General features: G+C 48.0%; 1 protein-coding gene across 9 annotated transcripts in view; it reads right to left on the reverse strand.

Moving 5' to 3' along the window:
* The window catches only part of CD44 (CD44 molecule (Indian blood group)), an 84,114-nt gene that overhangs the window by 37,109 nt on the left and 20,096 nt on the right, over nucleotides 1-26,909 (reverse strand). For all 9 annotated transcript variants that reach the window (XM_046644457.1, XM_046644456.1, XM_046644454.1 and 6 more), the window contains exons 2-5: nucleotides 12,152-12,317; nucleotides 8,561-8,694; nucleotides 2,570-2,638; nucleotides 234-467 (exon numbers count right to left, since the gene is read on the reverse strand). In XM_046644457.1, the coding sequence (XP_046500413.1) occupies nucleotides 234-467; nucleotides 2,570-2,638; nucleotides 8,561-8,694; nucleotides 12,152-12,317 (603 nt within the window). The remainder of the gene's footprint in view (nucleotides 1-233; nucleotides 468-2,569; nucleotides 2,639-8,560; nucleotides 8,695-12,151; nucleotides 12,318-26,909) is intronic.

Raw genomic sequence — 26,909 nt, forward strand, 5'->3', positions numbered from 1 at the left:
TATGGTACTTCTTATCCCAAGGTAAGAAAAGCAGAGCCATAGACGGACATCACTGTAGGTAGGAGCAGTCAGGGCACACAGGGCACTGCAGCCACGAGAGCCCCCACCTCTGTGACACCACCTACTTTTAGAGACAGGAGACACCAACAGGTGAGTGCGCATCACTCAGGAAGATCAGAGACGTTTTCTCAAACACATCGCTATTGGAAAGCACAGTGATTCATTCTCCTTACTGGTAGTGGGAGTCTTCTCTGGGCTGTCAGACACCCAGGGACTGCTCTGGTCTTGGGTGGGGCGAGTGGTTGGAAGGTGGGTGTGGAAGATGCTGTAGCCTCCTGAAGTGCTTCTTTCGCTGGAGGACCCACTGCTCACGTCGTCATCCGCAGGGGTGCTGGGGTTGATGTCTTCAGGGTTAGTTCTGTACTCGCCTTTCTTGGTATAGCGAGTGCCATCACGGTTAACGATAGCTAGGAGAGAGAGAAGGCACTTTCAGAACTGGACAGCTGACATTCTCTGAGTACAGGAAAGACTGTGGAGTATCATATAAAACAGTGACTTCAAAGCTATTTTTTCCTTTTTATTAAGAAAAACACACCTAACTACCTATTTAGTTGGGTGACAGAATGGCTGAGGCACTAAGAAAATGCGCCCTTCTCTGCCCACCCACGCGCCCTGGAAATGGGGAGGGGAAAGAGGAGGTGTCGGGAAGTGTCCATGTTTGAATGCCAGCTTCGTGTGGCTCTGGACAAGGTAGCCCACTGAGCTTCAGTTTTGTCATCTGTAAAATGGGAATAATACTCCCTCCTGTTACGAGCACTATATGAGACACTGTAAAGTGCTCAGCATAGTTTTCAAGATATAGTTGGTGCTCAATAAATGAAAATTCTCCTGCCTGTTCCCTCCTCTCCCTTCTGAAGTACACGTAAAATTTGTTGCTACTAATTCCATCTATTTTCAGAAAAAATTTAAAGTAGAAGACAAAAAGTAGCCTCTGCAGGGAAGATACATGGACAAATCCATGAAGAATTAGATTTTCTTTTTAAGGAGCAAATTTTGTCAGTTTAGGCAAACCCTTATTTCCGGCTAGGAAATCAGAATGCCTAAATATTGACAGAGGCTCTGCCATCCTCAGAAATTCACCCTTGAAATGAACAGGCATGGATGCATAGAAAGATCAAAATCTTTGCTTTAAACAAGGAGATGGTTAGAACAGACAAGAGGGAAAAGCTGGAAGGAGTTTGTTCAGTGTTCCTCCCTAAAAGTATTTGCTGCCTTCACGTCTGGGCCAGCCACTACATAAGTGTGCATTTAGCTGAAATTTTTCTGCTATATTGTCTTGGTAGGACTAAATATTTCTTATGTCTATCTAGCTTGCCCAGTGGAACTGTTAATAAAACATAAATTAAAAAACAAAGTCTCAATCATCCTGATAATCTCTGTGGGTGAGACCTGATAAGGAAATATGACCAAATTTGTACAGGTCTGGACTTGAAAAGAGATCTGTGGGGACCAAGGAAGTGGAGCATTCATTGAGTAACAACTCGGGGCCAGGCATGCATTAGACATTTTATCTTTCTGAATTTCCGTGACAATTCTCAGAAGTCGTTCCATTACCCAGATGAGAAAACAGAGGCTCAGAAAGAATAAGTCGTTCCTCTAAGATTCAGATCAGACCTGACTGAGACAGCACATCTCACACTGCAGGTCTCTCCTCTCTTTTGCAAGGCACAGGCCAGGGACAATTCCTTGCATAACAGTGGGTGCTGGATCGTGTGGTCCAGGCATATTCTCATCCCCTGCCACCACCACCACCCATGCACACTGAGGGGTCTGCTTCTTAGGATGGAGAAATTGGGCCGCCCAACACTGTGGCATACTTCTCAAAGAAACGAGCTCAGAGGCAACAGGATCAGGTCAAGAGGTTGACCTATTTGAGCGTTCTGGTTGAGATATTCTGTTTTCTACAGGGCCGATACCCACTTCTGTGGGTAATTGAGATGATTTCAGATGGATGTGGCAGAAACAATGTTGAAACATATATCAGCAAGTTTATACCCTTCAAAATTACCTTTCAACACTTCAGTTAAATCAAATAGAAAAATTGGGAGGCTGAAATGCCCCTACCAACACTTACGAATGCCCTTCTATCAGAGCCTTTTCAGGAGCTGGAATTTAAGGACGTTAGTTAATTTTTCTTACATTTAAATTTATTCTTAAGGTTGTTTTGTATGACAAGGGGTGCCGGCTTTTCATGTGCCGTTTCTTTTTCTAAAATAAATGTATTTTAAGTAGAAAATAATGGGTGAATGAAGTGAAAAATATCAAGTAAATGATAGGGCTGTGTATATAGATATGCCCCCTAAAAATGTGAAAGTGGTCTTCAAATGCCTGAAGTTTGAGGAGCAATGTGTTGGGGTAAACCAGAGAGCCGTTTCAGGCCGTCACAGGAGAGCGGGGAGAAAGAGTGAATCGTAGCCCATCGCCCCTAGCCTTGGGGGAGTGACTGGGGTTCATTCAAACATGAGACGGAAAATGCGCCCGTCCCTTCGAGGCGAGAAGAGGCACGTACTTATGGTGATGGGTCCCTCGAAGGCGTTGGGCAGGTCTGTGACCGAGGTGCAGTCTTCTTCGGGCGGAGCTATGGAGCAGAAAAGAAAAGAAGGCATGAGATTTCTTAAAAGATGTGAGCAAAATAATTTCTATTATTTAGTTAGGACTTACATATCCCAAACTTATAACATCCCAAATAATTTTCTTTTTCTGAAACTTGGTTATGTCTTCTAGGAACTTCTCTGAGCTTTGTGTTGCATTTTCCATATTTATTTAGCTTCATATATTTCTAGAAGCTTACTTGTTCCCTTACCCACCCCAACAAATTCATTCATTAACACATACACATGCTTTATGTCAGGCGTCGTGGAAGGCTGGGAATACAATGGTGAGTAAGACAGACGTGGTCCTTCTCTGACGAAGCATACATGAGAAATTACCTTCTTAATTTTTTATTACAAAAGTAATGTGGGAACATTGTAAAACTTTTTTAAAATAAAGAAATGTATGAACTATAATGAGAAAATCATGCGTAATCTCAATAACCTACAGAAATGATGGAAAAACATGGCAGACATAAAATCAAATGTTTATCAACAGGAACAGCATGAGAATCTGAAGATCAATATAATCTACAAAGAACTTACTTGATAGAAATATTTAAAAACAAACTTATCTCTAGCCTTTTTCTTAATGTAATAATTAATTTATTAACGAATCTCTTTAGATGCCTACTTCGTATAAGCTGCTCCTCAGCCTGGATTCTCTGCGGGGGTCCGCCTCTGGTCTCGGCACTCAGAACATCTCCTGAGGCTGCCGTTTCGCTACATCTCACCATGGGCACCTCTGGCTTCTTTTGCTTTTGTCCTTCATTTACGTTCTAATTCCCCCCTTTGCAGGAGTAAAGATTTCTGACTGCGCCTTGGGCCTGCCTGCCACCCGCAGACGTTACTAGTAGCCCTCAGAGCAGCACCATGTAAATAAAGCCCCAGAAAGGAAGTCCTGAAAGTTCCACCCCACCTGCCCTCCTTGAGTCCTACAAGACTGCAGAACGTCTCAGCAAACTGTTCCACTCGTGACCAAACGCTCTATTCGGTAGCTAGACCTTGTTTTGAGCTCTAAAAACTCAAAGAGCTTGAAACTGGCTTTGCTGTTACAGGAAGGTTGGATCTACTTTTACACTCTGTGTGTGAGTTTTAGGTTAAGTGGAAATTTATTTGTTAGATTGGTTTCTACAGAGTTTCTTCTTGGCAAAGAGGAAGGAAGAAATAAATGGATGGATAGAAGGATGGATGGATAGACAGATGGATGCATGGATGCAGGCAGAATGTTATCACAAGCAAGGCTGTTATCACAAGTATATATTAAGTGTCCTGCCATAAATCACTGGGCTTTCAGAACACTGGACAAAAATACAAGTTGAACAAAACAGGTTTCGGTTGCATCCCAGTTCCTAGGAGCATCTTTTCCCACAGATCAAGAGGATGGCCTTTACCTGCCTATTTCTTCGGCCTCATAGTGAAACTAACTGGCAGCTTTATGTATTCAACTAGAGAAAAGCAGGTGTTAGGAAAAGCCATTCCTGCGAAGCCTGATTAAAACATTTCTCAGAAGAGAGACTCTTCAAAGAGAAAGTCGCCTCCTCGGTAAGGCCATTCCTCACCATCCAACCCAAACCACCCCCCACCACTCCCCACACCCATCACCATCACGTGTCATCCTGCTCTCGGTTCTTCTTCAGGCTTACCACTATCTAAAATTATCTTGTTCATTTTACTTGGTGGCTATTCACGGCACATCTCCCAGCCCCTACCCCCTGCTGCCCACCCACCTCTATAAAATATGTAAGCTCCACAAGATGACTTGTAACCTTATCTGTCTTGGTCAGAACATTTAAACGTGATGGAAACAGAGAGGCACTCAATAAATGTTTGTTGATGAATGAAAAAGCAAAAAGTTAACAATATAATTTTCCAAAGGTCCATTCTTCCTGTAAGCAGACCTAAGATGTTAACCCCCAAAAGGTCTGCAAATATAAACAGGTCAAGAAGCAATCAGATAAACCCTGGATGGCAACGTCATAAGAAATAATTAAAGGAAGTTTCAGATACATCAGTTCATTTATTCATTTTAAGGGTTTACTCAACACATATGCCAGATCACAAAATGAAAAAGGAGTGAAAACTGAACATGTTGCTGCCCCTGCTTTTGAGGAGTTCACAAGGTCATGGGGGCAATAATAATTAATATTTCTTGTGATGTTTACAGTTTTCAAAAAAACGTTTTCCCAATGATTCCTCTATTTGAAAATCAGGGCGTACAGCCAACCTGGGAGATCTTGAAGAATATTTATTCTGTCTCGGGGACACGACCAGAAACTTCCCTGACCTGAGAGATGCTTCTGATATCATGCTGCACAAACCCAGAAACAGACTTTGGATTATTGCTTCTTAGTGGCAGGGATGGAAGAGTCTCCCCCAAATTCAAACACAACTGCAGACAACAGTAGCGTACTGGGCGTTTCCAGGAGTTGAGTTGTAACAGAACGGGGCATGATGCCCAAAACACTAAGTTTTGTAAATGATTAGAGCATTTGTTCACATGGTCTCCCTTCATGCTCCAATTCACCTTAACTTTTGTAAAGAACATCCAATCTGGCAAGCATACTAAGAAGGACGGTGACCTAAATGAGTAGTGAATACATCCATGCTCCCATGTCACATAGCAGAACCTCAACAGACAGCCTTTCATCCCATTTAACGAGCGTCGTGCTGCTGGCAGATCAAGCCTGGGGAGGTCTTCCTGAACTCAAGGGCTTGTTGGAAAGATTCTGGGATGGGCTTCCTAGTGAGCCGCATTCTCGGCTCCACGGCACCAAAGCGGCCAAGACAAACTTGAACTCTTCAGTCTAGCCAATCAGTCATGCCAAATAGAAAGGCCCCTTCTTCAATGCCTGACACATTCTAGGTAGCCAGGAAATATTTGTTGAGAAAACGAGTGAATGAACAAACAAATGAAGGTAGTCTCTTCCCCTAAATTCTACCTTCGGAAGAGAATGAAACACTGAGAGCAAACCTAAAGAATGAACCAGTCAGTTCTCTGTGTTGTTAACACAGAAGCCACCGGGCCCCTGCTGGGCAGTACTGCTGAGACATGAGGCAATCAAAATCTTCAGGGTCTGCTTTATTTTCATTTGTAAACCATGGGCCATGTTTTACGAAAATACCCTGAAACCGTAAGCATCAGAAACTATCTGCTAAGATGGAGCTGGCTCTGGTCCCGGTAGCCAGTTGGGGGGGGATCACATCATTGGGACCTGACCACCTGCTCGTGGGTCTCAGGCTAAGCTAGATTCAGGGATCTTTCCAGTGAGAGCCTTTGCATGTAGCAGACAGTATCAAGCTCAGTAGCTCACTCAATACCCCATCATCTGATTCCAAACCAAGGCACCCAGAATCTGTTTATCCTTAGACATATGTTCTTCTCCAGCTCCTTTTTTCTTTTTTCTTTTTTTTTTTTGGTCTTATTGCTTTAACAAGATTCTTAACTCCCAAGACAAGAAATACGGCCTCCGGTTCTTTCTCACCCTACTCTGCCCAGCACAGTACTGAGTGGATACAGTTGATCAATAAATACTCTTTTTAAAACTTAAAAAAAACTTATAGAAGCAGCCTATCCACATTGAGTACATTTAGAACAGAGAAAAAGAAAAACATCACTTCGAAGTTTACTCCTCTAACGCAGCCATTTTGGTATGCAATACACCCCCAGGACTTCTCAATCTTTTCAACTGAACTAACCTCCCTGAAGAAGAGGAAAGTTAATTAGCACTATTCACTCCCTTCTATGAGGATAGGCCCAACCTTATGGGCAAAAATAAGGGCGGGGAGAAAAGTCTCAGCAGTGACTTGCCTAGTTGGCTTCAAGTCCGGGCAACAAAGCAGTGTGAGCTTCTACCTTCAGGAGTTAACGTTCTTTCCAGCAAGTGATACCAACTCGTAAAACAGGTGAGACAATGTGGATATGCAACAACATAATTTATTGCATCCATTCACTCGACAAGACTCAACGGGAGACACAACAGTCAGTATCCAGAGACATTCAAGAGCGTGCGGTCTCAAGCTAGCCATTTGCCATGTGACCAACCCCTTCATCTAAAGCACAAAGTCTTCCTTGACCTCTGGCACTGAGAGGAGCTGGCTGGACCACATGTTGCTCGGTGTCTATTTCTGTTGACTTGCATGTGGGTTTTCCCCTTATAATGTCATTAGAAGGCACATCCCGGGTGTGGGTATTGGCCATGTACTGTTCAACCTCAGTTGGTCTCTCCTCCTTTTGGTCAAACTCCATTTGTGTTCTTTGCTCACATGACAGGGAGAAGTAAGCATTCGACAGTCTCCTTATTTTGAGAGTCCCTCCACAGGTTTGGTGACTTGCGTGTATAATTTATTGGCTTCACACACTCCATTCCAGCTAAGCAGCCCTGACACTTCTCTTTCTCCTAAACTCTAGGTTTCTCCTCCAAATCCCCACTCAGATCCTTGCTGCTCACGCCACAGTGGGTGGGTGTGGTGGTACCCCAAAGCTGTTGCTGTAATCTCACAATTTCTTTGATGTCCCCACTCTAGCTTAAAAATCCACACAGATTTTATAGTCTTCTACCATATACAATATGTTTATCTCATAAAAACAATGCCTTGGGGGCTGGCCCCGTGGCCGAGTAGTTAAAGTTCCCCGAATTCCACTTCAGCGGCCTGGGGTTCACGGGTTCAGATCCCAGGTGTGGACCTACTCCACTCAGCGGCCATGCTGTGGCAGTGTCCCACATACAAAATAGAGGAAGACTGGCACAGATGTTAGCTCAGGGCGAATCTTCCTTGCCAAAAAAAAAAGCGCCTTAAGTCATTATATAATCATATCTTTGTGTGTCTCATACAGATAATGTCTTGAGTCACTTTCCAGCTAATATAACACGCCCTTCCCATCTTAAAGGAAAACTGACATGCCAGGAAGACGTGTCAAGTTTACCTGTGGCTTCATCCTCCCCTTCACACAATCTCAAACCTTTAGGGGGAACAGAAGGCCCAGTTTGAAAAGTAAAACATTTGATTGTTAGCATTCAAAAATTTGACATTTATGGGTCCGACTTTTCTCAAAGGACCCTCAAGTTTCGTGATGCATAGAATTCTTTACTTTTACTGAATTTGAGAAGTTGGAGTAAGTTTCTGGGACAGCGGTTGGAAGTAAGTCCCCAAGATAGGGAAGGGAGTTGGCCAGCAGCCCTGAGTGCACGTTTCAACTTGCTTTTCTTATTCTCTGGTTGTGGGTTCTCAGTTGTTGGGTAAGGACACTCAAGAAGGTCAAAGGCCTCCGAGCCCTCCCTCCCACCCCAGCACATCCTAAATACCTTGAAGCTGAGCCGTTTGGCTTGTACTCCAGTGCCATCAGTAGATTCCTGTCACCCCTCTGTTCAAACCTGCAATGACTCCCCAGCACACAGAATGGAATCCAAACTCTCCACCACGGCCCACAAGGCCCTGCGTGCTCTGGCCCCTGCTCCCTCTCTGACCACATGGTCCTCTCTGCCCGCCGTCCTCAGAGCTGCCTGGCACACCGGCAGAACGATGGCCTGCAGCCCGGCTCTGGCTGGCCATCTTTCCCCTCACCTCAGTCAGGGCGCTTGCAAACGTGCTCCTCAGACGCATCCTCCCCAACTGCCGTCTCAGAACAAAGGCAGCCCCAGCACCTGGCAGCCTCTTGCTCTGCTTGCTTTCCTATAGTGCTTGTCACTCTGACTTCAGATAAAGTGTTTATTTGTTTACTGTTGGCCTCCCCGACTCAGCAGGTAAGCACCCTGGGGGCAGAAATCTCGTCTCTGCTGCAGAGCCGTTCGGTGACTATGTGCCACGGGAAGTTCCATTTAAGCAGGACCGGGCCCTGTCGGCCACGCTGCCAAAGGCTTCCACGCCAAAAGCAAGCGCAACGCAGAGACCCCCGGCTCAGAACCAACCTGAGGCATTGAAGCAATAGGTGTCGTACTGGGAGGTGTTGGACGTGAGGATGTACACGCCCGTGTTGTTGGCGGCACAGATGGAGTTGGGGTGGATCCGGGGGATGACCACGTGCCCTTCTATGAACCCGTACCTGCAAAAGAAAACCTAGAGGTTACCCCCCACAAGGCTCTGACAGGGATTTCATCACACCCCATGGAGTGACGTCCCACACGGTGCAACGCCCCATTCAGTTCACCCCCAGGATGCTAGAGGTTCGACCACTGAATTATGTGACATCCCAAAACAACAGCAGACAGAGAGGGGAAGGGATCTGCAAGGCTGACAGGGACAAAGTCATTTTATTTAGAGCTCTACAAGGAGCTTTTTTTTTTTTTTTTTAAAAAGGCTCATGAAAGAAAACATTCGTTTCGAATAAAATCTGTGATCAGCAGTGTCAAGTGAATCTGCACAAGCAGACAGCAGCCCGAGTCAGGAAGCGAGAAGAATGAGCACCTGATAATGGGAGATTCCCTCTGGCTCCCCATTACCTTCGCGTTTTTCAGAAAATACATAAAGCCACCAGCTCCCATAAGCCAGGGCCAGGCGGCTCTTGGTTACAGTCCGCAAATGTCAAACCCTCCTGATTTCTCACCGCTGCCCTTCTCTTCTGGTCTCATCTTTCCCGGTGATGCCCTTACTCCAGACTCCATTACTCTAAGAACGAAGCCTTGTTTATATGCCAGAGACAAGCACATTTTGCCTCCTGAGCATCCCCGGCATAATTCCATTGCCAGTGGAAGTCAAGTGACTGTCACTAAAATGGGAGTAATAGTGATTAAATGAACAGATAGCGACGCAACATTAGACAAAATGCGAAAGTAGACAACAGACAACACCCAGCCCTTTTTGTCAGCATCACAGTGGCCAAATTCTTACTCACTGCACAATTTCTCCTGAATAGAAAATGCCTCAAAAAATTAGATGTGGGCTGAGGAAATACCATTTGCAAGGGAAGGGCTGGTGGCAGAGGCAGGGCGGAGAGAGAGAAGGTAAATCCAGCGAGCGTTTGAAAATGCAGCGTTGGCTGAATGCACAGCGTGGACCCTTCAGTCTCTCCTGCCTGGGGCCACAGTACCCAGCGCAGCATCGCCCCGCGGGATCCACAGACATGGCTGTGAGTTTGAAATCTCTGAGCACATAGAAGTCATCAGGTCTCTGTTGCAATTGCAGCTCCTATGACTAACTCTTCGTCTGCATGGAGAGACTGGTTTCTCCAGAGGCTCCTTAGCTTGTTGGGGGTGGGAGGGATGCAATTAAATGTTAATAAGTTTCCATATAGCTGAGAAGTGCTACTAATCTGGGTGGGGCAGACAGAAGAGCGCAGCTGCTAAGGCTCTGACAGCCTCTGATACCGCCCTCCATCCTGGGCAGATATCGGATCCACCGCCACCGGAGGGAAATGACGGAAAGGAGTTTTGCAACACTGAAAACCAGCTATGGGTGGAACGATAGATTTCTCTGGCACAGTTTTTCTTTTTTCTTCTTTTTAAATAATAATACTCCCTGGTGAGCCTACACCCCACCCGACCCCCATCACACTCGGCAAGTCTATATATCGACATCTTAGAATCCACATTCCTTTTGTAAGTTATTCTCAGTTTTGCCACATCGTGTGGGCCGCCACATTTATGTGTTGCGCCGTACATGAGTTGAGGCTACTAAAATTTATCAGCGTGCATATTGCATGAGTAGGTTGCTCTTCCAGGAGGAAAGAACTACTGGGCAAATGCACGTGGCACACTTCCACCTCCTGTTTGCTCTCAGTCCTTCCGGAGAGCTTGGTCATTAAAATCTTGCCCTGGGATCAGATGAAACAGCGCAGACTGTGGACTCCTCCCTGTGCAAGTAACGTGGCCCCGGGGCGAGCTGCAGGACCTCTCCAAGCCGCAGTTGCTTCATCCGTCAGCGGAGTGATGCAGTCGACCCAGGTCTGAGGAGGAAGTGGGGGCTACGGGCCAGTGGGCAGCAGGGACCCCAGCACTCAGTGCTCACTGATCAGCCATGGGGAGTGGGAAGAACCTGCCTTCTTTGCAGCATATGAGAACATCTCTGTATTTCAGAAGCATGACGTACCTGCCTTTCACAATAAAAATCCAGCTTGCTAAATCCACTTTCTAGGCTGCTGGCCTGGTCAGGGCTGTATTTAAACACCTTGCCTTGGGAAGAGAATGAATGGGTCTGCTGACTGGCCTTCCTTCACCGCAGCCTGCAGGTCTGGCTCCATACCTACCAGAGCTCTCTGCCTTTGCCTGCTGTTTTCCTACTCTCCCAGGCTGCGTCTGGACACACAGAGGGCTGCGTCCATCCGCTCTTAGTTCCAGAGCAGTGCTTCTCAATGGAACTTTCTGTGATAATGGAAATGTTCTGTAATCCATCTTGTCCAATACAGTAGCCATTTGTGGCTAATGGAGCACTTGAAATGTAGCTAGTGCCCCTGAAGAACTGAAGTTTTAATTTTATTTAATTTTGACTAAGTGTAAATCGCCACCTGTGGCTGGTGGCTACCACATGCGACAGTGCAATTTTAGAGTAAGATTTTCCCTCTTTCCAGCAAGCGTCCGCCACCACTCACCATGTGGGTGCCTTGTCCCGTAACCAAGGCCAGGGGAGAGATATGCTGACCTTACACTCAGTGGTTTCCTTGAAGAGTTCTGCAGCTCCACTTTGAGAAAGCGGTCCGTGTCTGTGTGCAGGTGTGTGGAAGAGAAGCGGAACCACGGTGCCTGACGACACAGCATGGCGAGAGCACAGAGGAGGGCAGCAGACTGGGGTGGTCACTGCAGGGCGGTCCTTCAGACCACCCAGAGCCCTTCTAATGAAAACAAACCAAGCCTAGACCCTCCACCGCGGGCCTCACTGCCCCACGGCGCTGGCTCTTAATGTGCACCACCGGCCACAGGGTGTCAGGAATTTAAAGAAAAGGCTGCTGTCTGCTGTGATTGTCCTGGAGCAGAAGGACTGCCGAGGGCTCCACAGAGCACTGCGACATCAGGTAAGAGGCAGCTGAGGAGGCCTTCCCCGCTCCCTCCGATTGCTTCCCAATCACTTGTAATAATATACTTTAATAACTTTCATGGTCTTTTATTTACCCTCCCAAACCACAGCAATATAGAAGAGAAATAAAAGAGGGAGCGAGTTGTTTGAAAAATCTGCTTTGAGCCGAGTCTGCAGGGCCAAGACTCCAGCAGGCACATATTTATTGGAAACACTGTCATTTGGTTTCCATCCTCCTGTGGTTCCCAGGACGCTACTGCACGCTTCTTCAGAGCTGGAGAGCGCTGGGGAGCCTTTCAGGCAAGAGGAGGGTTCCAATCGACGGCCCTTAGTGGCCTCCTCTGGGCAACCCCGCCATGACTCACAAAGGTGTCTTTAGCTGGCTTTAAATTCCAGCTGTCACAGGGGTTCCAGATTGCCTCGGCCAAAGTAATAGCTGGGGCCGACCATCCAGGCAGCCACCCCCTCTGCTGTCAGGGAGCAGCTTTCCCAGTGCCAAGCCCCACCCAGCTAGACCAGGCAGCCAGCTTTCTGCAGCGGGTGCTGGCTCTTACCTGCAGGTCTCAAAGCCAATGTTCAGTGCTTTCTGCATCTGGGCCATGGTGGGCAGGGTGCTGTTGAAAGCCTTGCACAGGTCCGCGGCCTCCGTCCGCGAGATGCTGTAGCGGCCATTTTTCTCCACATGGAATACCCCTGCGTATCGGCAGGTTATGTTCAAATCTACGGGATGAAGCAGAAGTGTTAGAGTCTTTCACATAAGTAATTCGGGAAGGGTAAGAAGTTTGTTTTAGGGTAGCTTCATTAAAAAGACTCATTAAAAAATGTCTCTATTGGCCAGAGCCTTCAACAGTCACACCAGCATTTCAAAGCCCCACTACAGTCGGCTGGAATCTGAGATCAGACTGAATACACAGCGTCAGGCTGACGTGTTCTCCAGCAATGGTCCACGACAAGTTTCTAAAAAGTATAGGATTTATTTCTGATTATCCAAGTAATACAGACTTGTGGAAAACTGACAAAATTCAGGGAAGAAGCGAAGGGAAAGTAAGTTCACCACTAAGAAAGCTATCGCAAACCTTTTTAATTAAATGTTTTGCCGTATCTTCTTTCAGTTTGTGTTCTGAATGTGTGTGTGTGTGTGTGTGTGTATACACGCTTACATAGTTAAAATGGTCCTGAAAATACAGTTTTAGATTTGGGAGCCTTTTTTCCACTGAATCTTACATTACGAGCATTTCACCACAATCCCCTGGTGTTGCTCCCGCGCACACGACTTTCAGCGGCTTCTGGCTACACCCGGAATAGCTTCCTTAACGTGGCTGATAAGACCTGCGTGATCTGGCTCCTGTCCCCTTCTCTAACCTTTACGTAGCTCACTCTGCACCAGGCACCAAGCTTTCCCTCCGTTCCTTTGGAACTGAGCTCCTTCCGGCCTTCAAACGTCTGTGTCTGCCCTCCCCTCTGTCTAGAATGTTCCATCCTCAGATCACCACAGTTTCGCCTTTCAACTGCTCATCACCTCATCTTACAGTCCTTTCCTGAACACTCTCAGTCCAACAGACAGCATCTCCCTCATCTCACGCTGCTTCTGTGTCTTCACAGGAACTTGTTCATTTATTTGTACATTTAGTTATTAACCATTTGCCCTTTCTGTGATGGAAGCTCCAGAAAAGCAAGAGTCTTTTGCTCATTTGCAGCTATTTCTCTAGCCCTCACAACAGCGGCTGACGGAGAGTAGATGCTCAACAAATATTTGTTGAATGAATACATGACTCTGAAATTTCCTCAAAATCACACTTTCAACATATTGACAGATAGATCCAAGACCCTCAAAATTTGTTCCCCCAAATTTAATGGCATTCAAAATGAAGCCCAAATACTATCAACTGGTTAAAGAATGATTTAATCCAAGAACATGTGAGTTTCACAGACATTAATCTGAAATCTCAGGAAGGAGCTGAAAAATCATCTGGTTCTACCTGATTCTGTGTGACAATCTCAAAAGACGTCACAGACCTTAACTGAAAGCTCATTATTCTTCTGGGACTATATCATCTCCGGTTTGCACCGGAGGAAACCAACACAGAAAGGTTGAGTCATTGAAACTGTCCTGGTGAAGCAGGATTCCTCCTGAGCTCTTCCAGGAGCCTCAAAGCCCATCCTTCTCCACGGAAGCTTACTGACGCTTACTCTGGGCCCACGACGTGGCAGCCCACGTGCCAGGCCAGGCGCCGCTCTGTTAGTTATGAACCAGGCCTGCATTCAGACAGAATTGGCTTTCACTCAGACCCTGTCTGTCACTCGTGCAGGTCCAGACGTAGCCAGGAAGATTCTGCTTATTTATCACTGAGAAAACTGAGGCTGAGAGAAGTGAGTTGCCCAAGGAAGCGAGAATTTCTGTCCAGAGCCTGGGGCTGCCTTCCTGAATCCCAGGTGCTTTGTTCCACATTTCGGAGTTGACAGCAATGGAGCGGAGGGGGAAGGCCGTTTCCCGCAGGTCCCTGGGAACCAGCACCTTTGGGTTGTGTTGCATCATCTCCCAAGAACCCTGAGAGGTGAGTTCTACGTATGTATGGATGGATTATTTATAGGTGAAAAAACTGAAGCTCAGAAAGACTGAACGCCTTCCCAAAGTTGCCCAGCTATTAAGTGGCAGAGTGGAATTCCATCTCAGGTCTGTTTAACACCAACATCCGTGCTCCAAACCACTTTGCTGTGTGCCCTAGGATCCTCTCAAGTCATTAGAGCTAGTCTTCGCTCTCAAGGAGAGAGATAAACCTAAACACCTCTCACCTAAAGACAAAGATAGGGGCAGTATCACTGAGCTGTACACGCAACACTGCTTTCTCCTTTGTGAGCAGGAAGCAGGTTCCAACCACAAGAAAACAGGGTCTCGCAAACGCCAGATGAGACGATAAGAGAACTGTTAAACTCCTGTAGGGTCTTTCTTGACTGAAAATAGTAAAAGAAGAAACAAGAAATGGAGCTTTGAAAAGATATAAGCCAATATCAATTGGTTTCCTTTTCTTTTCTTTGCATCATTCTCATGTGGTTGTTTTGCATCAGAACTAGGTGAAATAGACAAAATGTGTTTTTGTGTGATCAGTTCATTTTGGAGCCTAATGGTGTCCTTCTGAAGCCACTAATACAACACTTGGCTGATGAAGCAAGAGGAGCAGAGAGGAGGAAGACTCAAAAGGCTCTTCTGAAACGCTGTTTGTTTTTACTGACATTTTTTCAGCTTTGGCCTCGCTTGGCCAATCTTAGCAAAGGGAAGTTGTTTCATTGGGTGACAGCCCTTCTGGGAGCTCTCCTTGTCTGGCGTACAAAAGACAAACACGGCTTCCCAATCAGCTTCTTGGAGGGGAGGCTGATGGGAGGGACCTGAGCGGGTGCCAGGAGAGGCGAACTGCCTGCCGGCACTGGGCCAGGTAGCTGCTGTCACTCCAGGTTAAAATAAAGTCTGAGGCCTGGACGGTGGTTTGGAGCTGACTGGCAGTTTCTGTCTTACTAAAATTAATTCTAGCTTGTCACCTGGCATGCAGAATATGCAAATGCAAAAGGAACCAACTCAGACTGAGAATTTGCATAAAATTCCTTGAGTTCCGTGTGCAGCAGCCAATGTAACTTTGTAGGCAATACATGCGTGTGTTGCGTGAGTGTGCCCTCATGTATGTATGCAAGTAGTGAGTGTGTGGTTGCGTGTGCTTGTGGTCAGCCAAGAGAGGAGGAAGCAGATAGCTTCAAGCTTCACCCTTCCTAGACTGCGAGCCTTCCAGAGGGCCTGACGGATAGGAGGGATAAGCAAAGGGCTGAGGAATGGATGAAGTTCTGAGCCACCTGAAAATTCCAGTTTACATTTATCTTAATCTCATAAAAAAGGTCCCACTCCTAACTCCTAACTCCTGATGGCATCTGGCTATCTAAGAATTGCAAAGATGGTGCCAAAAACCTCCTTTCAGGTCAACTATCGCACAAGTGTGCACAGTCCTCTCCTCCGAGCCCCTCTTGCCTTAAGAGGAATCAAGACTTCAGGGCTGTGCATTCTTTAAGTCCTGATAATTTATGGAGACTTTCCAACAGGGCTCCTTAACACTTCAAACCAAAATTATTACCCCAAAGGGTATTAATAATACTAACGGCCACACGAGTAGCTAATACATATTGTGCACTTATTCTGTGTATGCCAGGCCCCCTTCTAAGCACTTTACAACAACCCTAGGAGGTAGGTAATATTATTATCCCCACTTTCCAGATACAGAAACTGAGGCACAGGGAGGGGAAGAAACCTGTCTAGGTTCACAGAGCCGGTAATGGTGGAGCTGGGATCAAACCCAGCCAGTCTGGGCACCACAAGTCCACAGGCTCAGCCACTAGGCTACTACCCCTAGTCCCGATTTAAGTAAGTTTATGACCTCTCAACCTCCCCAACATATAGCTGAGAGCATTCCCAAGGTTCAGGTAAAGTTAGCATAAGGCTGGGGCTTGAGTAGCCATGGACTACAGGTCACTGGGTAGGGCACCAGCATCTATGACAATGGCACTGGCCACGCTGCCAACCCTGGAGAGAGGCAGGACTCCCCAGACGTCTGTACATCTCTCTTGAGAAACAGAGGCCTCTGTGGTTCAGGGTCTGCTGTAACTCAAGAGGCTAATATTAAATCGCCAATTGCATCTCTCAAACAAGCCTTTCCAACTGGAAATAAATCAAGAATGTTTTCCGTTGAGCCCTCTGGTCTCCAATAAATCTCCTGTATCATGTAATAAACTGTCCTGAGTCCCTCCCTCTGAGAGACCCAATGGACAACATTAACTGTTTGAGGCCAATTTTAGATGCAGGGAGGAGCCTGGAGGGAGAAATGCGCCGTCCCCGCCCCCCGCAGTTAGGGGGCTAGTTACTACAGAGTTGCCAGGAGGACAGAGGGCGTATGGGGCCCAGCACCCAGGGATCTCGTCACCCACATGGCAAGAGGTCTGCCGGTGAAGATCAGCAAAAGGAGCTCTCCAAGAGGGTGTCTTTACTATCTAACTACTGTCTGGCACTCAATTCGTGTGAAGGTTGGTAGTTCAGCTTAGTTTGGACCGACTCAAATCTGGGTTCAAATTCTGACACTGTCGCTCCCTCCAGGTTACACAGCTAATTAGTCCCTTAACCTCTCTGACGCTCAGCCTTCTCAGTGGGATGACAACACCAACCTGTCAAGGGTTTGTGGGACTGTTAAATGAGAGGAGGTATGTCAAACACTTGACATGGTGTCTGACACTTATTTAGAGCCAATGGGGATTGCAAACTTATGAGTTGGCTTGTATGCTTCAGAAAATTTCATTTTCACAAAAATGCTGTGAAGTAGGCACTATTGCCAAACCCATTTTAGAGACAAGGAAACTAAGGCACAAAGAGGTGTAGTAGCTTGCCCAGAGTCAGGGCTCTCATCTCTGTGCTATGCTGCCAGTTATGCAGGGTTCTGAGCAAATTCTTACTTGGATAAACCATAGCTGACCCATAACACTGTTAATCTTGCCTATATTTTCCACTAAGGCTCGGATCAAGGAAAACAGGTCTCTCTAGCAAAATCGCCCCAGCACATTTCAAACCTTCACCTAGATTGCAGAGCCTGAGACGAACGGTCATTTCCCAAGTGGTAGGAAATCCCAACAACATCTGCTGGGAGTAGAGCACCGTGTAATTTTTACCCAACTTGCTGTTATCTCCATCTTCCCACCCTTTACCGGGAGGTGAGTGAGGAGCCAGACAGCTGGCTAGTGATGGAGCTGGGTGACAAGAGGTTTTCAACCTGGAATCCATGAGTTGGTTTTAAGGGGTCCATAAACCTGTGAAATTGTACGCAAGATCGTGTGTGTGTGTTTTTACACATGCATGGGCATGTGTGTGGGTGTTTTGGTGGGGACAGTATCCCTGGGTTTCACTAGTTTCTCAAAGAAGTCTATGACACAAACAGGTAAAGAATTACAAGAAACTATTATCTCCAAGGTCTCCTAGGTAATCAGAAATTTCCAGGATTCTGGAATTTTGGAACTTCCCTGTGGGCTTCATGACAGCAGGGTCTGTGTGTCTCCGTCACCACTGTGTCCCCAGTACCCAGCACAGTCATGCACGGAGTAGGCGCACATTGAACAAATGAATGAACGAATGAGTGAACATTCTTCCCCTCCACATCCCACAGGACAAGCAGACTTATAGGGTGCAAAGAAAGCATCTCTCAGGTCCATTCCCCACGTCACATCCAAAGAATCACCAGCTGGGCTTTATTGAGAATTCCCCATTGGACACTTTAAAATGTCTTTGACCCGAAGCATTTGCTTCTGAGAAACTTCGCTGTTTTCCCTGAAAGGAAATGTTTCAGAGATCAACTTAATTTTGTAACTGGCTTTCTGTCTGAAATTCGAAGCCGTCTTCTCAGCCACCAGCATGGCCTTTTGCATCCTGTCATAGCACCACTTCTGAGGTCAGATCTCCTGAGAGAGGACGACAGACATCAAGCATCCCACGTGGAGACCCCCAGAAGACCCTCTACAACCACACTCTGCTCAGAGACTCTCAGTTCTCCAAACCAGACTTCTCCAGATGGTCCAAAGTGAATTAATTTATTTTCTAACATGCCACCCAGATGTGCCTCGCCCCTATTTGTCATCCCCTCAGAGGGATAAGGCAGAATTAGATTTTTTTCTACTGATTTGGTCCGAGTAAGCTATGTGTCTGGGAAGTTGCTTTTTCTTGAAGATGAGAATAAGGCCAGTTCCTCCTACTCAATGACTGGTCAGTTCCCACGGCCCTGATGGTAACTTCAGGCACTCACCGAGTGCCTGCTCTGAGCCATATGAGGTTTTCAACATCTTATACCTAAGGATTCATTTAATTCTCACGACAATCCTATGTGCTAGGCACTTTGATTATCCCCATTTTACACAGGAGATGAGTGATCCATTGGGATGACAGGAATAACCTGAGCTGGTGGCCGGTGGACACGATTGCAGCCGGGCAGCCCAGCTGAACACACTGCAGTGCTAAACTGCACCTTGTGCTTGGGACAGAGGTTAAAACGGCAGGAAATCCACTATTCTCCATGAGGTTTCTAAAGTTCAGAGAGGTGAGCATTAGAAGAGAGTTCTGGAGAGAGGAATTTGAGGTAACTGAATATTATTTGAAGATCAGAGGTCCCCTGATTTCAGGCCATGAGGCTTTAGAAGGGCAGGGCCCTTTGCTCGAGAACTTTGTAAGACTTGAGTGGAAAAACCCTCACTAACGGAATTACCACCGTGCCTGAGGGAAGATTCCAAGGTGTCCATGTTCGCTGGCTTTTCCCAGCAGAGGGTGGCTACCTCTCTCTGGTTCCACCTCTGCTCCTTCCACGATTTCCTGGGAATCGAGAGTCCAGCCTGAGCTGCAGCCTCAGGCCTCCTCTGCCCTTCATAGCCCGTGGGCAGTGCAGCAGGGCAAAGGAAGGGAAGACCCTGAGACTCAGGGTTGGCTCAGGGCTGGGGTGCCAGACCACAGGCTGTCCTTGGGACATTTCGAGATGTTGGCCGCCCAACCTGGAAATCTCAACAGACCACGCTGAGATGCCAGCTGATCTGGCTGGAGCATCGGACTCTGGTCTGACTGCATCCGACTCTACTGAGCTGCTGGGAGCCGGCCACACGCAAGCCTCTTGGGCAGTGGCAGCCAAAAGTATTGGTGAGCTCCCCACATTTTTTCATTTTTATAGTGTTTATCATGAACAGCCAGGATTCTGTTTCTTTTGATTTGCTGAGCTCATGTCTGAAAAAGATTATGCAACTCACAAACCTAATTGAGCTGATTCTGATCAGAAGCCGGCAGAGAAAAGGCCAGTTTTTCGAAGTATTATTGCTAATTGGATCCTCTGTGTTTAAAGTCAGGAGGGACAATAGAGAGCTGCTAACCAAATTCCCCTGTGACACGAGAGAAAACAAAATACAGAATGACTGAGCATGCTCCCTCAAGCCAGCTGTGAGAAAAGCAGAACCTGAGGGGTCCATAATTGCTAGACTCCTGACTCCTAGTCCAGTGCTCTTATGACTAAACTACTTTTATAAGAAGCCTGAGCAGGCCGTTCCCAATAAAGCCATAATCCGCTGTCTTAACAGGACACGAGGAAGCCGATCTCTTCTCCATCGCTTTGACTGCTTGATGTGGTCAAAGCCCAGAAGTTTCCATCTGGGAGTCTTCCTAGCTATTATAGCCCCTGCTGCCACCCAGGCCTGCCAGTCCAGAAGGCTTGCAGACTTCCTGCTGCCCCCTCGTCACTTGCCCCCATCCCCTGATGCCCATGTGATGGGTGCCCAATGAAAGGGACTATTGTTCAGCATGCACTTCTGAATGAGGCCAGAATCACACTCGGTGACCCGATCGCCTTTGGCTGCCCAGTGCAGACCATGAGTCTTGAGTGACTCAGTCTCTCCCGGAATTGCCCTGGAGGCGGGTGAGGGTTTAATGAGCAGAGAGAACAGTCATGCACCATCATATCCAGAGAATTTCCTCCAGAATGTGTCCTGCGTTGCTTTCAACTGAGCTATTCATCTCTTGGCACTTAGAAAGGAAATGCACCCCAACTTCTTGGCGCCTGGCTACACCCCGTGAGCCCTCAGCCTTTTGTCCATGGAGCACAGAGCCTGTCATGGCAGCCAACTCTGAACCACAGGGGCCCGTCACATCCACTCTGTCAGAGGAGAATGCAAAGGGCCACCACTCTGGCCTTTCAGTCAAGAACTCCAAATGACCAGCCCAATGAAGCTCTTGGGTTGTTTTCACAGAGTCTAAAAAGAGACCCCAGCCCTGCCTCCTAGTAGGGTGACAGAACTGGGGGAGGGCGCGGGAAGGGGAGAGCAGTTTAGGCCCCCGCTCGGGATCCTGGGTCCAACAGAGTCTTTCTGGCAAAGGACACTGTGCGTCCCAGAACTGTCACCTCAGTGCACAATTCTGAAAGGCCAAGTGGTCCTGAGTGGGCGAGTCTCCAGGAAGAGAGCCGAGGGAGAGAAACCACAGCGTGGACCTCTGCGTGTTGCCACGGTGGTCAGGAGACGTTCAGCTCTGGCCTTGGAACCTTTGTCTTCTTCTTTTCCAGATCCTGTCAGTTTATCAGCCTGACTAGCACGACCCCAGGATGCGGTAAGTGACAGGAAAGAGCATCTGAGGGGCCCACATGGAGTTTTTCCTGTTGCAAGTAGGAAAAAAGGAGGCTCCCACAGTGCTTTGTAACTGGCTCTTTCCTCCAGGTCGTTACAGCGCCGGCTACTGCAGCCAATTCACGTCCAGCTTTTGCTCAGGGGTGTGTTGCCGGCACGTTGAGGAACAGGCTGACTTCAATTTGAGGTAAGTGCTCCCTGAGAGTGAAAGAGGCTAACACAGCCACTCACAGGCAACGGCTGCATTTTGGGGCGTGTCGTGGGTCCCCGACACACTGAGAGTCCGGGGTCCACATCTGGGAAAAGGATGAACTGGTTCTAGCCTCAGTCCTGTTACGGAAAAGCTGTGTGACCCTGAAGAACCCACTCCAGCTCCCTGTTCACACCTAGCCTTCCCACCTCCCAGGAGGAAACAAGCAGTTAGGAAAGCTTGGAGCCTGTGGGATGAAAAGAAGAGGAGTGATACACACCCCTGGGACACGATTAAAATCTAGGAAAGCTTCTCAAAAATCCCAGATGAATTAAGAAGACACGTTTGGGCTCTGATCCCCGCAGAACGGACGGGTCGGAGTCTAAGCTGGCTTCAGGAAGCCTGCCAGGGAGGGGCCCTCCCCCTCCAACGGGGAAGCCCTCACACCTCCCAAAGCAGCTCTGGGAGGCCCGTTGGGTAGGTGCCAAGGACCCATTTTACAGATGAAGAAACCGAGGAACAAGAGATTCGAGACTCAGTCTTAGAGTCTGAACAAAACCCAGACACCAGCTCCGGTTTTCAAGTCTGTCTCAGTTTCCCCATCCCCGTCCCCAGCGGATCAACAAGCAAGGTGGAAGTGGCAGCTCCCAGCAGGAGGGACGGCGCTCAGACTTGCCTACGCCGCCCCCACAAAGTCTGAGGCAGAACCTAGGGTGGGTGCAAGGAGAGCTGCCCAGTGGGAGCTGCAGTGAGGGTGGAGGGGCAGACCCCAGACTCTAGATCCACCATCTGGTCTCTCTAGCCCAGCCACCCTCCCCCAATGGTCCCGACGCCCTCCACAATGCTCTAGAAGGCCCCAGGGAACATTCTGGAACCACCGCAGCAGAGGCCAATCACAGCCATGGTAACCACCCCTTAGCAAGGCCTGCCATGTGCCACAGGCTCCAGAGCATTTGGAGCCCTAGGAGGGTTAGTCATGCCACGTGACGGCTGTGGAAACAGGGGCTCAGAGCACAGGGCCCTGCAGCTCACATGAAATGCGTTGTATAAAAGTGCTTTACAATGACATGGGCTCAGCAGTATTGTTTATGTACTTTCTCCCTCGGACTCAAGAATAAAAATAGCTTGCAATGTAAAGCTCTCCACGAAGACCGCCCCTAGTTCACTCTGTGGAGAGCAGATGGCGAGTCTGAATTTCCAACCCTGTTCTGCAGGGTCAGGGACTGGGCGCCAGTGGGCTTGACGGGAGGTAGAGAATCAGAAGCTGAGCTGAGGCCGTCGTCCCGGAGCCACCCAGACGGAGGGGAGCAGGAGGCCGCCACCAATTCCCACAGAGCCCAAGGTCACCACAGTCCAGGGCCTCTCCGACTTTGATTTTCTTTCCTCTTGCCTGTCTCTTTTAGCATCTTCTCCAGTGATAAAGAAAAGGTTCTGGAATTTATGGAGTGCCAGACACGAGTCCAGGTGCCGTGACAGATGTCAGACCATCTCTAACCCCCAGAGCAGCTTTGAGAGGTCAAATTTATCACCTCCATTTTGCAGATGAAATCAGTGAAGTTCAGACCACAACGACCCAATATCCCACTGGGACAGCAGCAGAGCCAGGCGTCAAACCCTGGGACGACACCTCGTCTCCAACATGAGTTAGTCGAGACTCAGTTTACCAAAGCCAGGCCTCTCTGCTCACGGCATGTGGGTCCTCACACGGGGGCTTGAAGTGCAAGTGCCGGTGTCCTTGGGACACTCAAGCTCCTGCAGACCCTACCGCTGAGCCCCTGGATGGGCTGCCAGTCACATCCACTCTAACACAGCACCTACTGTGTGCAGGGCTCCGTGCTCAGCGCTTCGCACTGATTATCTCATTTAAGCCCCACAACAACCACATCAGATAAGTGCTATCATCAGCACCAAACCTTTCTACAAATAAGAAAACTTATTTGTGTAGAGAGCTTGAGGAACCTGCGCGTAGTTGCACCACGAGGAGTCAGGCCGCCTGGGCCCTTCTCTTAGTCAGCACATGCGAATGCCTCACTCACTGCTTCGCTCCAGCAGCTTCCAGGCGGGCTGCAGGGCACCACCTCCCGCCAGAGAGTTTGAGCAGCTCTGGGTTCATATTTGCCTGCGCCATGCAGACAGGCTGGTGGAGAGGAGCTGGTTCCCCCTCTATCTTCTACGGGGGGGAACTAACAGACCAAATGAGATGGGGAAAATGTCACAGAAAAACAGGCCTGCACTGGGACTGAAGAGGCCTGTGCCCTAGACAAGGCTGACCGTCCCAGGACCACAGTCAGAGGGAAAGCTTGAGGAATGGAGTGCATATCTGTCTCTCCGGGATGGTGGACAGGTCACTTCCGCTTCTCTTTCCATGACAAACACCTGCTCTTCCCATGATAGACAGTATCTGGTTCAGACAGCCCTTAGACTGATGGTTTTTAGCCTCTTTTCCCCATAGCACCACTTCAATTCAGAGAAAGGACAATGCCAGTCACACTCGGATGGGCCCCAGGTGCCTTAGAGTCCCCAGCGGCCTCTATCTCCATCATTCAAAACATCTCATCTGAATGCAGGTGAGTGAGCATGCAAATTCTTCTAGAAATAGCCACGAGTTTGCTGCAGTTTATAAGAAAAGAAAGTCCTTCATAAGCCCTGGTACTTGGTTGCCAGGAGCCCTGTGCTGACAATGCACATACAACCAATCGTGATCTACAGGTGGACTGAGACAGAACCAGAATCACGCCCCGAGGTTACCGCTGTCCTCGTCAGCGACATCAGCAGCGAAGTGATGCAGCTGCAAACGTATTTATGTGCAAAAACAAGTATCGCAAGTGACTAAGGAGAATTCTAGATTTCCACTGATTCCAAATTCGAAGGGCTCAAAAATCCTCGGATCACATTTTAATAACTCAGCATTCTCTCTCCCTCTGTCCATCAGGCGCTGGAGCAAAGAGTGGTGTGTGTGTGTGTGTGTGTGTGTGTGAGAGGCTGAGTTTCCTTCCCAGTTCAACAACTCTATCACTACTCATTCTTCAGATGCTTTTAAGAGCAAAACAAATGTTTCGAAGCAGAAGCCCTACAGAGGGAGAGCCTGGATTGTGGGGAAATTTAGAAAAATGTGAGCCAAAAGATTTCCAGGATCAGTATGGTTCCAATTGCCCTGTGAGCTATACCTTGTAAGTCACACTTCTTGCCGAGCTCTCATGCTCTGAAATCTCATCCATAACGACAGACGCCGGTCTAAAATGCCAGGCTCCAGAGAACTCATTTCTGACAAGCTTTTAAATCCGACTCAATCCACAGGGTTTGGACCAAAACCTTTACCATTTCATATTCAGCTGGAGAGGGCCAAACATAACTTCCTGTTTTTAAGTGACATGGCCATGCAAAGATCCAGGAGGCTAAAAATGGAGGAAGTTACAAATGACCCTTCTGAGGAGTTGTCAAAGAAAATAAGGTCTTGATTTGCCTTCAAATAAACGGCATCAAACATGGCAAGAGACCACACCCGGTGAAGGCCTGAGATCCTTCCACCACGGACGTTCCACGGTGCTCTAGAAACATCAGCATGAAGATAGCTGCGCCTCTTCCTGTGAAATCTGTGCCTCCAAAATTGCCTTTAGTCCCCTTAGGGCATGGCACAAGGGATCAATTTAAAGCACCTTCTAGAAGATACAGATGTAAGGTGCCAGATATGATGCTGGGTGCTGGGGAGACATACAACATCCTGCCCTCAAAGAGCTTATGTTCTGGTGTGGGGAGACAGACAGTGTACGGGTGAATGACCACCAGATAAATAAGGCAATTTCAGGTAGCGGCAGTATACACAGAAAATAAGAGGATGCTACAATAGAAAGGCAGGGGGGTGCCTTGTCAGGCAGTCTGTGTGGTCTGATGCTCGCTCTTCCATGAACTTATGGGCATATTTTACTTATTTATTATGGGGATTTTGCTGAGACCAGATACCTAGCAAAAGAAAATAATCCGCCTCCACCTCAGCCACACACCCTCCCCACACACATACACATACACACAGATTAAGTCAGATTTGGAACTCATCTTTGCCTTCTAGGGTACGTAAGGAGATGTCTCTAGAATTTGGACTTAGTAGGGTAAGAAGACAGACTTGGAAAGCAGAGCCTATGGCATCTGAATGACGTGATTTCCGGGAGAAGAGTTTCCATTTAGGTCATAAGGTGGGTACAGTTGGTGGACTCGGGGTGCGTCTGCCCCTTCTGGGTCTTGGCCTGAACTTCAAGAAGGTAAATCAAACAATAACAGAGCAGCCCATCAGAGGGCAGTGTGCTGTGTCCGCTCACAAGCCCTCTGGAGGCTCCTAAGAGTCTCCTGGCAACCCTCATCCTCAGCATCCCTTATTTTATGGTTATCGGTAACAGGTGACTGGAGCGATTTACGCCCCCCCCCGCCCCGCCCCCAAGTATTGTAAGATTGGCGTGGTGGCTGCGCTGACAGCCTTTCATATCAGAGGGACTGGGGGCCAAGTCCCAGCTTGCGCCCTGGTGGGATGCTCGGCATGCCAACATTTTCTTAACCTTTCAGCCTCGGTTTCTTCGTTAGTAAGTGAAGGTAATGCCTTCCTCACAGGGTGCACTTCAGGAGTCAGTGAGGAAATGCACCTGGGACACTCAGCAAAGTACCTGACGCTCAGCGAAGTGGCTGGTACTTGATCCATATTAGCCAATCATCTCAAAGATTAAAGTGTAGTGACGGCAGCTTAAACATAAAGTGCCTCTTACTCTGACTCAAATCTTGATTAGCTGGTGAGCCACTCACTGCATCGTTGGCAACAACCACTCAAGACCTCCAGTTAGGAGCCAGGAGCCTAATTATCAGAAACATAATAGTGTTCTCTCTAAATAGACGGATGGATGGACGGATGGATGGATGGATGGATAGACAGATAGACAAATAGACTATCTATAATACATCATTCTAGGAAGAAGCTGCCTCAAGTGATACTAACCCATATAATCAAAGTGGGTTCCACTGGGACCATGCCTTAGTCATCTTTATATCCTTGGGGTCTGATATATAGGATGGTGCCCAACAGATGTTTCTTTGGTTTAGTGAGAAAAGCACTAGGCCAAGTCCAGTGACCTGGGGTCTAGTGCCAGACTTCTCACTGATAAGTTGGCAGTACTTGGAGAAGCCTCCAGTTTCTTGATCGGACCAGGGAGAACTTGGGTTTGATGATCTCTAGTTCCCCAGCCTACCCAGGCTTCTGCTTCTAGAAGGAGAGGGCTATGTTTCTTTGTAAGTTGCTCTCTAAACACTCCAGGAACCCAAGTGGCTCCTTGCCTGCAGGGTTGTGGCGTTTCCCACTGGAATCAAGGCAGTGGTGGCAAGCAGGGTGGACTGGCCAGGGAAAAGAAGCAACAGACAAAGCAAGAGAGTGTTCCCAGCATCCTGCTCTCAGATCGCACCACGTAAACGCCTGCCAGACGCAGAGACTAGAACCTGCCCACGGAAGCTGGAGGGAAAGAATCGTTTCAATTAAGAGAAATATGGCAGAATTGCTGATTTCCTTAGCGACTCCTCCAAAATTACTATAAACAGCCCCTGCCCTCCCTGCAGTGAATTTCGGCATCGTGGGCCAATTCAATCCATTCTTCAGTGGTGAGACAATCCTCTAGTGAGGCCCTGCGAAGCAGCCCCCACCTGCACAGCTGGGAATCCAGACGCCCACCTGCAACTGACTCCCTGACCTTTGGTGGTCTTGGAGGTCCCACCGCCCCGGCGAAAGCGGGAGAGGCAAGTTCCCAGCACCTCCTTGCCTGAAGATAACTCCCACTAGTTCTAAATTGTTTCAAGGCACTTAATTTTCAAGGAGGCAGAAAAATCCAGATTCTGAGGAAGAGGAGATGCCTTGAATTTTCAAGGCCCCAGGTTCTGGGGGTGGAAGAGCAGGATTAACTACATAAAGTGGAACGGGAACTCGTGGT

This window comes from Equus quagga, chromosome 17 (assembly GCF_021613505.1).
Source record: "Equus quagga isolate Etosha38 chromosome 17, UCLA_HA_Equagga_1.0, whole genome shotgun sequence".
NCBI classification, from domain to species: Eukaryota; Metazoa; Chordata; class Mammalia; order Perissodactyla; family Equidae; genus Equus; species Equus quagga.